General features: G+C 44.0%; 1 protein-coding gene across 3 annotated transcripts in view; it reads left to right on the forward strand.

Moving 5' to 3' along the window:
- The window catches only part of TENM3 (teneurin transmembrane protein 3), a 1,290,943-nt gene that overhangs the window by 1,045,821 nt on the left and 230,946 nt on the right, over positions 1 to 14,176 (forward strand). For all 3 annotated transcript variants that reach the window (XM_086962461.1, XM_086962463.1, XM_086962462.1), the window contains one exon: positions 7,399 to 7,636. In XM_086962461.1, the coding sequence (XP_086818587.1) occupies positions 7,399 to 7,636 (238 nt within the window). The remainder of the gene's footprint in view (positions 1 to 7,398; positions 7,637 to 14,176) is intronic.

The following is a 14,176-nucleotide window of genomic DNA, read 5'->3' on the forward strand; positions in this document are numbered from 1 at the left end:
CGGCGCCCTCCATGTTGCTTTCTCCCATCTGACCCCATGTTGCTTTCACCTGCTTCCCATGTTGCTTGCCCTCCACCATATGTTACTTTCCCCCACCTGCTCACGCTTGTGTCATTTTGTTAGTGTGCACTTGCTTGGTGTGCGCACTTAAAAGTGAGGCAGCCTGATGCATCCTAGGTTTTTTTCCTCTTCTTTTGGCCATGCTGCACAGCATGCAGGTCCTAGTGCTTGTTTTTTTGTTGCTTTCATCAGTGTCAGCATGTTGTTTGTGATTTATTATTGTACTATATCTACTAGATAGTCTGTCTTGTAGCATATATTATGTTTTCCTTAAATACAAGCACACCATGCAATCTAAAATACATGCCTTCTCACAAAAAGATGTATCCACTTAACTGTAGTTCCCATATCAGGATTTGCTTCTATAGCTGTAAATAGGCTAAGTGTATGCATAATGGAATAGTTTGTCAACCTAATGGAAAATCAGCTTCGACAAGGTGTTCGTGAAACGTTCCTGCTGTCTCTGTGTGCTTCTAATGCAGATGAAATGATCAGATTTTGGGAGAGACTTCTCATTAACCAGTGTCTGGTTGTACATTTGTGCCTGAGCTATTTTCGCCTCTCTACTTGCATTTTCCTATGGTTTCATTTTTGACTAAACATGCTACTTCATTGGTACACAAGAATCTTTAAATATTTCTGATTACCTAATAACTCCCTGATGCCGAGTTTCAACAGCAATCTCCTTAGAACATGGATAGCAATATGTCCCATGGAAATCACAGCAGTATCCCAGGCCTCCCTAAGATGGCTGAAATGAGGGGCTTCAAAGAGTCAGTCTGTGCTGTATCAGTGATGGCGAATGGGTAACATTTCCTCTCCAATGTGGTCTCTGGAAAACCTGAGATGTCTGTGTGTATTAGAAACATCGCAAAAGGAAACAATAAAGCATATGGGGGATGGGGGCGCTGATTCTTTTTACGTTGGGGTTTCTATCAGCATGTTACCTGATTTGGTGCATGATGGGACCATCATGATTTTGAAAAGCATGCAACCCTGTAGTAGGGCTTGAAAATACTATCAGCATACCATTTGTGAAGGTGTTTTTCTCAAAATGTAATTCTTCCTAATGAAATAAGCAAAGGTTGTCTCTTAATGGCCTGGGAGTCTGCACCCAAAAAAACTAAAGGGGTTATAGGAGAGACTATCATAGGCTATGCTTGCCACTTTCCTCAAGGCATATGTATGTGGGCAGGATAAACAGCAATGGGTTGAGAATAAAAGGAAATGTTAAGCGGGTTAAAATAAAGGTGCAAACCTTTTCTAGGCTCAACTGAACTAAAACTTGACAGATTTGAGCACAGAGATCTTGGTAGATGGAAGCACCGCTCTTCCATATGGTAGATATAACCAATGTGCCGCTATTTCTTACCTGACTCCAAGCAGATCAGGTATAACCTGATGAGGAATACACATCTGATGACTATTTTTAAACAAATCACTAACAGGAGAATGGACTCAGCACTTGGGCAGAGCTTGTGTTCCCTGACAGAATCTGCAGCTGAAAGAAGAGGGAGAAATTTCCAAACTTTTCAGACATATTTCTGCGGCCTACATTTCGACAGGTGTGGTGCAAATTCAGGGAGCACAGAGAGGCCTTAGCACAATGTTGAAACTACCAACAGTGCACTCAATTCTCAGCACCGGTAAAGGTCCATAAAATGGTGCCAACAACAAGTTCCAATGGTATGAGAGCATTAAGAAGCAGGGATTTCTTATGGGGTTTGCACTGGCTGCAGAAAAACCTGCTTTAAATCAGTTTACACCATGCTTCGTGGTCTAGTAGCTTGCATTCATGAGAGCCTGAAAATGGTTTTAACACTTACCTTACTTTTTTTTTTTAATGATTCACGGTGGGAGAATGTGGGGGAATTTCATTACTTTAAAGAAATTCTATTTTTACTCCAATGAGGTACCACGTTTTATCATTTGTAGTTTTGGTTTGCAGGTGGACCTTTCATAAATTTAATGGTGAGGAGCTATAAAAAAGGTCGTCATTAACATTAATGGCCTGATTACGATGTCTGGCGGAGCGCCGCGGTCTCCGACCGAGCGACCTCCGGTCAGCGGTCTCGACACCGCCATTACAATGCGATTCCACATAGTGCCATCACATTCTCCCATTTCTTTTATGGGAGTTTGTGCTGCGGCCATAACCGGCTTCAGCACAAGCTCCCATGTAGAAATGGGAGATTCCGTTAATCTCTGCACCGCGTGGCAGGCACCTCAAGGTGGCTGCCACATGGTGTAGGGATTAACATAGGTGCACCCTCGGCTCCCAACCACAGCCCTTGGAGGAAGGGGGGCCCTGCTATTGGCCCCCAAAGTCGCTTTCCGACAGGCTTTCTATGTTGGAAAGCCCAACATGGAAAGCCTGTCGGAAACTGACATCATAATCCTGACAGCCGTCCTCGGGGATTACGTTGGGGCCTCCGACTGGCTCCATGAGCCCATCGGAATCCAGCCGAAATGACAAGCCAGTTTCAATTCCGGCTACCTACGTTGTTATTATGGGGTCAGACTTGAAATCCGAGATGTCGGCTGGAAAGCCTCCGACCTGCAGTTGGAGGCTTTCTGACCGACCTCATAATCGGCCCCTATGTGTATGAAGCTATGTGGTGAAATATAGATCCAAAATTCTGCCACCACCATTGCTTAATTGCATTTTCTGTTTGAAAGTATCTAAAAGTGTTGCCACAGACCTATGCTGGAGGGGAAATTAATGCTGATTAGTTGCATTAGCTTTGTTCTATGCCAAAAATGTCCCAGGTTCCATTCTGAACATCGTCTTAAAATCTGCAAGTGATTTTTGTTTGTTCATCATTAAGAAAACATTAAGGGTTTTGAGTCATTAAAAGGCTGGATGAGGGGCAAAGCCTGTCCTTGGCCACGCCACGTTGTCCCTATCAGGGGTTATTTATGATCATCTCGCTCATCCTTGCTCCCTATCATTCACTCCCATACCAGTCATTTCATACACTCATTCCAGTCCCTGCACCAAATACTCCCATGAAAGTCCAGATTTTATTGGAAGTACTCCTCATTGCAGTTTCATGTCTGAGCAGTGTTGTCTGCACCTGTATTATTCATAATGTAAAACCCAGTGCAATCAATCACACATCCCACAAGAAAACCCACACTACCCTCATGAATTTTTACTCGACCACCAATAGCGCGGTCCTTTCTTAAAGAGCAAAAGGCACTTGCTGTGTCAGGGTGTTTCTTTTGAAGTAACCTCAAACAAGCCTGTTCGCGTCTTCAAATAGTCTAGAATTCAGCGGCTAGACTGCTGTTCCGGCTCCCTAAGCACGCTTCAGTCTTTTTCTTGAGCTTCATTGGCTTACAGTCACTAAACACATTCAATGTAAGGCTCTATGCTATATGTTTAAGGCCAAAGTTAGGACAGGTCCACGTTATATTCAGGACCTGGTGATACCCTATATCCCTGCATGTAGTTTCAGATCTTCAAACCTGGCTTTTTGCACTGTGCCTAGGTTGTACTTGGCCCCGAGGGGAGGGTGTTCTTTCACAGTATCGGGTCCAAGACTGTGGAACTCCCTTCCTAAATCCCTAAGAGATCTCTGCTTGCTTTCTGCAAAGGTTTGAAGACTTTGCAGTATTAAGATGGTAATCCAGTCTCTCTTTCTATGCCTAGTGCCGGGAAACCCTTTTTGGGTAGCTGTGCGCTTTATAAGACCATTAATAATAATAATAATGCCTTACCTCCTTGACCTCAGGCTTACACTACCTGCATCTCCCTAGCAATCCTACTACCCCCTCGACGTGGGTCTCACACTAACTGCATCTCCCTTGCCATTCTACTACCCCCTCGACCTCGTACTACTTGCATCTTCCTGGCATCTTCCTGGCGAAACTGCTATCCTGTGACCTAATCGTACCTTCAACGCCAACAATGTACAGCAGATAAACACCATCTAATTCCTCTTCCAGGCCATGACAACTTTCTTCAAACAGTGGGTGCTCTATGTTTCTGTAAACAGAAGTTGACTTTACCAGTTGTTTCCATTCTAACTTGAAGAGGATTCTCTGGTGCTTTTGCATTGCCAATGTCAGAAAATGGTCCGAGAGGGGCAGGTAAAGGTGTCAGTCATCTTGGAGTAATGGTGATAGGGCCTAAGGTTGAGTTTTTAAGTGCAGTAGTTCGCCTTGTGCCATCTGTTCTTTTTTGTACTGTATTGTGTTAAAGTCCTTGTTTAGTGCTTCATACACAGCTTTGAAGCACTTCAATTTTCATCAGTTCCTAGGCTTGTTTTCAGAGGTGTGAGGTCGGAACAGTGTTGGGTATAGTATGCCTTTTTTGATATGTTGGCTGAGATGTAGCATATCCTAAGATATGCTATAAACCTGAAACCCCATACGTCACACAGCCCAAAGGTGTGAAGAGGTGCAAATAGTGTGAGAGGAGCTGCAGTTGTGCACATCTACTTCCCCTCTTGTGTAGATCATGGTCAGTAACTTGTGTAATCATGATGTGAAGAGCCGTGTTTTTTCTGCTTTCTGGTACGGGAGGTGATTGGCAATACTCCTTACTTGAGCAGCCATCGCGCTGAGAAGGAGGTTCTGCTGCTTCGACTCTTTTTGAATGAGCTGTCAAGAATGGGGCATACCTGGTGCACAGGGATATTGCTTTTACAAAAGGATTGTTCATAAAAAATGACTTTGCGCTTAGCTGGAAGCCATGCAGGATAAAGACCAGCAGATTTTTGTTATTCCGCCTCACATATGCTCTGCCTAGCCTTCAGTTCACATTGATGCACAGTGGCATTGGTCACAACAAATGAAAATCACTTTGGTCCACATTACTGGAGATGCTCTGTAGCTGCTGTAAAACGGATTACCGGTTTTAGGTTTTAGAGAAGCTGTGGCACTATTAGGGAACCTTTACAGCAGTGGAATCCATTCTGCAAAAGAGCCTCCGAGAAGCATGACAGCTTCAGAGTACCTAGTAGATAATGTGGGTGGGTCTGCACACCTCAACTAAACTTATGTAATCACGATACGTAAAGTTGTTGTAATCAATTTATGTGCGTGCGGTACATAGGGAGAGGGTACCACCCCCCCTGGGAACTGTATCTGAACTGAGTCCTCGGAGACCGGGGACTATGCAGCGCACTGCTGTAAGGTAATTATACCTCAATCAATTTTAACTCTGATTTCCAAAAAATGCTTTGTTTATTTTTTTAAACAAAAATTACTCAAATATTTCAATTGTCAAACGTAATATTAGAGATGCTACAGTGAATCATGAATTCGATAACTCATACATGCATCAATGGAAATGTTGTACATATATGTTAAATAAATAGCAATTTTCAAACAGTAAAAAGAAACACTATGGCAGTTTGTATTGTTCATACTAATATAAGCACTTCTTGTTTTGCAAAAGTTTTTGAAGATTTCACGCCCTTAGGGTTAAATATTGGATATTGGGGAGAATGCAAACAACACCCTGAGACCACCATGAGTGTGACTTTTAGAACCTGTACTTGTTTTTTGACATGCTTTGAGATACATGCAAATTTGATTTTGAATGCCATGCATATTCTGTTGTAGATACGTTACCTGAATCATCCCTGAGGATTTTGAATTTTGAACTCTTGCTCATTGAAAACCTTACCATACCCCTGAGGAAGGGTCAGGAGGGACCCGGAATGCATTGGGTTATCTTAAGAGTGTTTCTTTTTACTGTTTGAAAATTGCTATTCATTTAACATATATGTACAACATTTCCATTGAGGCATGTATGAGTCTTATCGAATTCATGATTTACTGTAGCATCTCTAATATTACGTTTGACAATTGAAATATTTGAGCAATTTTTGTTTAAAAAAATAAACAAAGTATTTTTTGGAAATCAGAGTTAAAATTGATTGAGGTATAATTACCTTACAGCAGTGCGCTGCATAGTCCCCGGTCTCCGAGGACTCAGTTCAGCTTCAGAGTACCTGCCATTGACATGGTGATGCTCAGCTATTCCAAATGTATAGCATTCGAGGCTCCTTTCTCAGTGTCAGGAGAGTCACACTTCACATTTAACCTTTTTATTTTATTTTCTAAGTTCTTAACTTTTTTAACCAATAGAGATCCAGGGGAGCCAGATGCTTATCAATTTCTTAGGATGCTCACATTATAAAGGTGCAAACATTGACTCTAAATGAATTCATTTATGTTAATTAGGGATTCTGAAAATCTGGCATAAGGCTGCCCTTTCCTTATGTATGTCCGCCACCTTTTCCTTAACCTTCATTTGTGCCTGATCTCTTTTCTTTGTGGCATCGCTGCTTGCTGCTGAAGGAATATACGTACACGTCTGTTTTACTGTAACGCGGCAAGTGTTTTAGCTTGTAATTGAGGGAGCTGCTTCAATCCCATGTTGCTTTCTTTGAAATCCTCATATATCATGTCTTCATCTTGTTAGCAAAATTGAGGAAAATGTAGAGCTTGCTATTACTAACCATTAGAATGTGCCAGAAAGAGATCAAAAGCTCTACAAAGCAAGGCAGAAAGAAGTTATTTCTCGAAGGATCTGGAATTTCCTTCCTCTCCTGGTGGCGCCATGTTGATGCCTGGCAACCGCAGTGGTCTTAACTTGCTCCGACAGGTAGCCCTACCACAGACAGTCGTGCAAAATTGTAAAATCTGTTCCGCGTGTGTTCTAATGGGTAGAGCGGTCGTTAAATATAAGAGTCTTTTGACGTTGTAATCAGATTTGATTCAGTCTGTTAAATATCCATGAAGGAACATCTGCTAAGCCGAGTGACCTTCTGCCGAAGAATACTTAGCATCTATTAGCGGAGCACAGAGCACATCAGCACTAAACTCAAGTAGTCGACTGCTGTTTAGCTACTAGCCGGTAATCATAATTTATTGGCGTTAAATAAAGCCTGGAAAAAAAACTCCATTAAATAATTATAGGGATTATTTGCATTCCGACAACCTTTGTGTTCCCGCCAAAATTACTCATTTCATCTCCGGCTTGGTTTGTTACAAAAAGAAAGCTGGTTTCTAAAGGCTCAGTGGGGGAGCTGTCGCACGCCGTTTCGTGTAGGTGTTAATAAAATCCAGATGAAAAAATGCAAATAAATTACAACCAGAGCAATTTTACCATCTGTTGTATATTAATTAGAGCTGTGAGTATCAAGGGTAAATTCGGTTGCTTAGAATGTCACCAAAGGCCTACTAATAGAATAAATGATATGCAAATATGTTGGAGCATGAGCTTAAATTAATCTTTTGACTCTCTTTCAGGATCAGCACATCCAGCGTATAGCAAAGAGCAACTAATGACTTTCTTCTCCCCTTCTGTTTTCTTTACAGAGCAGCCTCAAAATCACCAGGGCCAATCCACGCTGCAGCCCCTGCCTCCTACCCTCAAGCCACACCCTGCGCCGCACCACCCATCCATCACCTCTCTCAACCGCAACTCGCTGACCAATAGGAGGAACCATAGCCCGGCCCCGCCGGCTGCTCTGCCCGCCGAGCTGCAAACCACGCCCGAGTCCGTCCAGCTGCAGGACAGCTGGGTCCTCGGCAGTAATGTGCCACTGGAGAGCAGGTATTCGCCTTATTTTCTGCCTCTAATGAAAATGTTTGACAGAGAATTAAAATTAAAATAAATACTGCTGTGCAAAACATTGAAGTGCTTTTTATAAATCTTATTGAATAATTGTTCTAACCATCTGTTTTTGGAGGGGACACAGCTCTTTTGAGCTCTATGTATCTTGCCCACTACTTTGGACTTGGCGACCTGTGCAAGTAGATGGCATCTTGAGGTCAGTCAAACTTGGACCAATGTTATGTTATAGAACCTTAATAAAGTATCCATGTTCTGCCTGACCACTAGATGTCAGAACTCGAGACTGGACATAGACGCCATGCCTGGTTTAAAGATGATACGTAGGTTCAGGGGTATAGTAATAAAGGCTTGTGAAGCAAATATCTTAATATATTGAAGGCAAATCATCCCTTTAAACTAATGCTTACTGGAAAAAAAAAGTCACCCTAGATTCCCTGGCATACACTAAATTTACCTAGTTAACACTCGCTGAACAGTTAATCAACACTGTAATTCACCATTGTCACTTACACATTTTTTCCTGACTTAAAAAAAAGAGTGTAATTTTCCACTTGAGTCATCAAATCGAATATGCATAATTGTGTTACAGTTGAGAATAATTGTTTTGGCAAATTTATATTAAACGCGTAGAGACTGGTTCTTGAAAGGCATTTTTAATTCATTATTAATTGCACAGTGCAGGAGTTGGAGCTATTTCTAGGGATCAATAAATGGAAGGATAATGATTTCTGAAAATTTGAAAGAATGCATTTGGAAGGCACTGATAACATGGTAAAATATAGACTGCAACTACTCGAACGTATGCTTGATGACATTTCTAAGGAGTTGCAAACCAATGAAAGAAGAGGTCTACCAATCCCCTCTTTCGATTACTTTCCCTGCCTACATCTGATAAACTGGTCCTAAATGTATGTAGCCTTAATTCTGATCTCTGTTTCCACTGGACTTGTGCTTCTCCCTGGCATTTGTTTTAATTCTTTTACCGTTTTTGTCAAATATGCCTCTTCTTCACGAAGGCTGCTGCGAGTGGTCACTCCCCTTTCTACGACTAAAATGCTAGCCACCTTTAGAGCCACTGATAGTTCATAGGAAGATGATTGCCTCTTTTTAAGTTCTCATAGCCTTTGTTTGTGCTCTTGACCGGCTACTGCTGTTTGCATTCACTTGTTCCCCCAGAATTGTATTCTAGTGTTTCCATATTTCACGGCACTTGCTCGCATCCTCCTGCTTCCCTATCAACACATAAACTATTAACCCTTTCATTGCTGCCGTCGGCCATTGGCCGACGGCAGCACTACCTCTCCAGTGCTGCCGTCAGCCAATGGCCGACGAGGCCCCGCCCGCACACGAAAACCGCCGCACCGCGGCGGAATTACCGCAGCGGTTAACGGGTTAAACCATCAGCTAGCTGACTCAACTAGACACCCAGCTATTTGTGCAAACGTCCTTTAACACCATCTTCTTTACCTAAATACCTTGAAAACTCTCTTCCATTCACCTGCTCACCTCTCTGCTCACTCACACCCATCCGTGCACCCATTTACCCTTCCTCACGTCAACCTACCTGTTCACATAACCACCACATACCAGCGGACTTATCAATAAATAATAACCTTCCACAAAACTTCAACTATGTACTTCAGAACTGAACTCAACACTTAAATTGTGATAACGAGAATAGGGCTCGAGTCTCTTAATGAGGCTGCCTAGTCCATATAAAACACCCCATCAACTGCATACACATTTCAGATAAAGCCCGGTAGATAGACCCCATAGTACTCAAGATGAGGTTCCAGATTTTGCCCCCAGACTTAGACACCATACTGAAATAACAATACTCCAGCTCGGAGGATGTCTAGTAGTGACTGCAGTAGTCAGGACTTTAGATACTTGTTTTAATTTCGAGATAAACTCCTGGCTTGACTATCCCCCCACCCCCGCATCTGTACTAGAAATAGCTCTAGATGTGACCTCCGCAGCTGCCCACAAGGTGAGGCATTGCGAACTGTACCTTTAGATGTCGATCAAGCCCTTAACATAATATCCAGGCTTGACAGACTGGACATGACATTTAGGATATGGGCTCCAATTTGAGCCCCAAAATTCAAGAGATGACCTCGAAAGGGAGTTTCACTATCTATTCTAAAGGAGTCCTTCAGAACTGTACTCTGTTCTCTAAGCAATGCCTTGCTGGAGGGATGTATATTTCTGAATCATTACACCACATCCCTTTCATTCTGATTTTGTTACAGCTCTCTCTTTCCCCGAACCTTCCTTTTAATATCTCAGTGGGGAAACATCCTTTACAACGAAACTTTTACAACGCAGTGCTTTTACAACGCAAGTTTTACAACGAAAACCATTACAACGCATTGCACTGGGGGGCGCTCTAGGATAGGGAATAGTTTTAATTCACTATCCAACACCTTCCCTACTATCCACGGGGACTGGAGTTGGAATAGTAAATTAAACTATTCACTATCCAGCACCCCAAAGCGTTATGCGTTGTAACAGCATGCGTTGTAAAAACTGCGTTGTAACAGCATGTGTGGTAAAAGCATGCGTTGTAATGTCATACATCCATCTCAGTGGCTTTGTAATATTTTCTGCCTTGTTTGTGGTGATGCCGTTTATGAACTCACTGCGCTCGAGCACCTCTGCAGAAAAGTCATGTTTATCTGTTGTTTTTTTTTTGTTCAGCTTGCATTCTAATGCATCCATGAAGCTTGGTAAAATACTTTCACTTTACAAAACCAAAATGATTGGCCTTGTCCATACTTGTTCTTTATTCCTGTTCCAAAAAAAGCTAGAGCGGTTCCTCTGCCCCATTCACCACACCGTGTCTTCAATATGGACTAAAGGTCCCCATATGCCAGGGTGGCATATTGCAAATCTTCCATGACATAACATCAGAAACAGAAAACTTTAAAGTGATGTTAGTGTGTTTTACAGCACGAGGATGAAGTAATTTACAGTGTGTCAATAAATGGTTTCCAGTTTTTTTCTTGTACGTTCTTATTCGAGGGTTTTTAGGTCTTGCTTGTGTAAGCATGCACTAGTGAATGTGCTCTCACTAGTGATGTTCTTGTGTTTGAAAATGGTCTTGGAACATGACCATTGCTTTACATTTTTTGGTGTCATTGTCGCTCTTCTATGCTGCCTTCTCATTGGTCTGCACTTCATACGTCACTCCCTTTTCTTTCCGTTAGGCGTGGACCAAGTACAGGTTAGTTAGGTTTGATTAGAGGGCCTCCGCTGGCCAGCAACTGCTCACACTGTGATTCTGATACTATTTTCGCTATGATGCAGTCAGCTTCATACCTCGTCTTTTCTTTTTTTTGGTACTTTTCTCCACCACCTCCCTGTTTCTTATCCCTTTGTTTTTTCTACCCTCCTACCCACCCGTCCCTGTTTCTTCTACCTCCCACCTACCAGTGCCTGTTTCTTCCGCCCTCCCACCCACCCGTTCTTCCACCCACCCGTCCCTGTTTCTTCCATGTCCCTGTTTCTTCCACCCTCCCAGCCACCCGTCCCTGCTTCTTCCACCTTCCCACCCACCCGTCCCTGTTTCTTCCACCCACCTGTCCCTGTCTCTTCCACCCACCCTCCCTGTCTCTTCCACCCACCCTCCCATCCTTATTTCTTCTACCCTTCCCCCACCCGTCCTTGTTTCTTCTACCCTCCCACCGGTCACTGTTTCTTCTACCCTCCCACCCACCCAACCGTCCCTGTTTCTTCTACGCTCCCACCCACCCGTCCCTGTTTCTTCTACCCTCCCTCCCACCCATCCCTGTTTCTTCTATGTCCCTGTTTCTTCTATCTTCCCACCCACCCTTCTCTATTTCTTCTATCACACCCACCCATCCCTCTTTCTTCTCCCCTCATCCCTTTTTCCTCCCCCTCCTACCCACCTCCCCATCCCTGTTTCTTCTCCCCCCCCGCCCTCCCATCCCGGTTTCTTCTCCCCTCCCACCCGCTGCTGTTGCTTTTCTCCTCCCTCCCACCCACCCGCCCTCCCATCCCGGTTTCTTTTTCCCTCCCTCCCTCCCACCCGCCCTCTCTTCCCTGTTTCTTTTCTCCTCCCACCCACCCTCTCATCCCGGTTTCTTTTCCCCTCCCACCCGCCCTCTCATCCCTGTTACTTTTCCCCTCCCATCTGCCCTCTCATCCCTGTTTCTTTTCCCAGAACAATCCCTGTTTTTTTTTCTTACCACCCGCCCTCCCGTCCCTGTCGCTTTTACCCTCCCACCTGCCCACCGCCTTCCCATCCCTGTTTCTTTTGCCCGCTTATCCCTGTTTCTTTTGCCCTCCGATCCTTGTTTCTTTTGCCCTCCTATCCTTGCTTTTTCTCCCTGTCCTCCCATTCCTGTTTCTTCTTGGCTCACACCCATTCTCCCGTCAGTTTATTCTTCCCTCACACCCGCCTTCCCGTCCTTGGTTCTTCTTTCCTCAAACCCACCTTTCTGTCCCTGCTTCTTCTCCCTTCCCACCCACCCACCCTCCTTCCCCGTTTCTTATCTCTTCCCACCCAAAATACCAACCCACCCACCCACCCTGTTTCTTCTCCCTTCCATATTCCTCCCATCATTCCCATCCCTGTTTTTTCTCCATTTGACCCTGTTTTTCCTCCTGACAAAAGGTAAAAAAGAGCTATGAAGCTATCGGCGCCACCCACCCTCGTGCTACTCTCACCCACCCGATTGCCAATGCTAATAGTTCACCCATAGACGAGACCAATTAGCATAGCCAATGCTTGTTAAATTAAGTCTTCAGAACCCGCACGGGACACCCAATCAGAATGCTTGCTTTATAAGCTAGGACTAAAGATAAATATCTTCTCAGGAAAATTCTCATACCTGGCAGCTACCTATCCCTCCAGTGTACGCTGTCCGTCCACCAAGTCCTCAGTGCTTACCTTGTAACCCCTAGCTGCAGTGGCCCTCGTCGAGCCACTGCACCTTGCACCACCCAATGCCCCTGCCAGGGCTGCCAATGACAGTACCAACAGGGCTTTAAGTGGGCCGGGTCTCACCGGGTCTGAGCACCGGCAGTTTTTCTTAAGTAGGCCTTGGAACGGGTCTCTATCAGGCTCTGTTTTGTGCCCTGGCACAGGCAGTCCGATTTTTTTCGAGCATTATAGGGGAAGGGAAATCCTTTAAAGAGAGTCATTTTCTCTCTGGATTTCTCTTCTCTTTTCAGAAGCAAGAGCAGCAACATTGTCGTGGGGTCACCAGGGCTTTATGTGGAAGCGTTTTCAATATTGTATACAAGCCACAGTTGCTGCTTATTTATCTAATGCAACTAACAACCATTGACAATGCCAATAGTCCTGACTTGTTGTAGGTGTGATGTTATTTGTTGTATCATATATCTGGATACATTGACAGAAACAGCAAATTACAAGTCGGGCGGCACAGTATGCTAAGCACACATTTTTAGCTTACATGTTTTAAGGCACGCCCTTAATTACATTGGCCACGCCCCTTGAGAGACCCCCCAGTTTTTTCATCTCACTTAAAGCCCTGAGTCCCAATACAACTACCAAGCATCACATTCCTCTTAGTGTGACATTTCAGACTATTCCAGGTCCCCAAAGCTATAATATTGATTCGGGTTGTTATGCACTTAAAACTGCGCCATCATATGGCAGACTGTCATAAGTGCCGGTGTTCACAGTTAGGTGCCGGTTCTGAGCACCGGAAACCACCGGCTCAAATTAAGCACTGTTAAATACCCCTCTACTCAGAGTCTGGCGGCTCACTTTTACTTCATAACTGGAGTGAGTGCTCATTTCAGCACACCGTAGTTGTGTGGAGACATGAGTCCTCCGACCTGCAGCCCTGCCTGCACTCTAGAGAAGCTGCTGTGACTGTCATGATGTCCCTTCCTTCGCTGAGGGGGAGGGCCAACCCAAGTTGCGCTGCATGTCGGGGGCTTCATTTCCCACTGTGCCCAGGATGCTTTGGATGGTTGTGCTAATAGCTTCACCGCCCATGCCCGCTGGGCATCAATGGTTTCCTAATCAGGTGCCTCATCTATATTGGCCCTCGTGTGCAACCCAGCCCATTATTGTAGGGGCAGGTAATTAAGAGCTGTTACTGACCACATGAGGGGGACAGTAATTATTATTTTAATGTGTTGTAATTTCATTTGTATATAACTCTTGCAGCCACTGACAAGTTGTTGGGGCGTTTTTTTAGCAGATGAATGCCACTCGATCTATGTAAACTCACATTTTCACCTATGTAAACCCACATGTTCACCTATGCAAACTAACATTTTCACCTATGAAAACTCACATTTTCACCTATGTAAACTCACAATTTCACTTATGTAAACTCACAATTTCACCTATGTAAACTCACAATTTCACCTATGTAAACTCACATGTTCACCTATGTAAATTCACATTTTCACTGCGTTCTCTCTAACCAGTGACCCTTCCTTTTTTTCCTTTATACAAATCACAGAAAATCGACGTTCTTGCTCGTCTGCCTTGGACAGTATTGCTTTCTGCCA

Source organism: Lissotriton vulgaris, chromosome 3_1 (genome assembly GCF_964263255.1).
Source record: "Lissotriton vulgaris chromosome 3_1, aLisVul1.2, whole genome shotgun sequence".
Classification (NCBI taxonomy): domain Eukaryota; kingdom Metazoa; phylum Chordata; class Amphibia; order Caudata; family Salamandridae; genus Lissotriton; species Lissotriton vulgaris.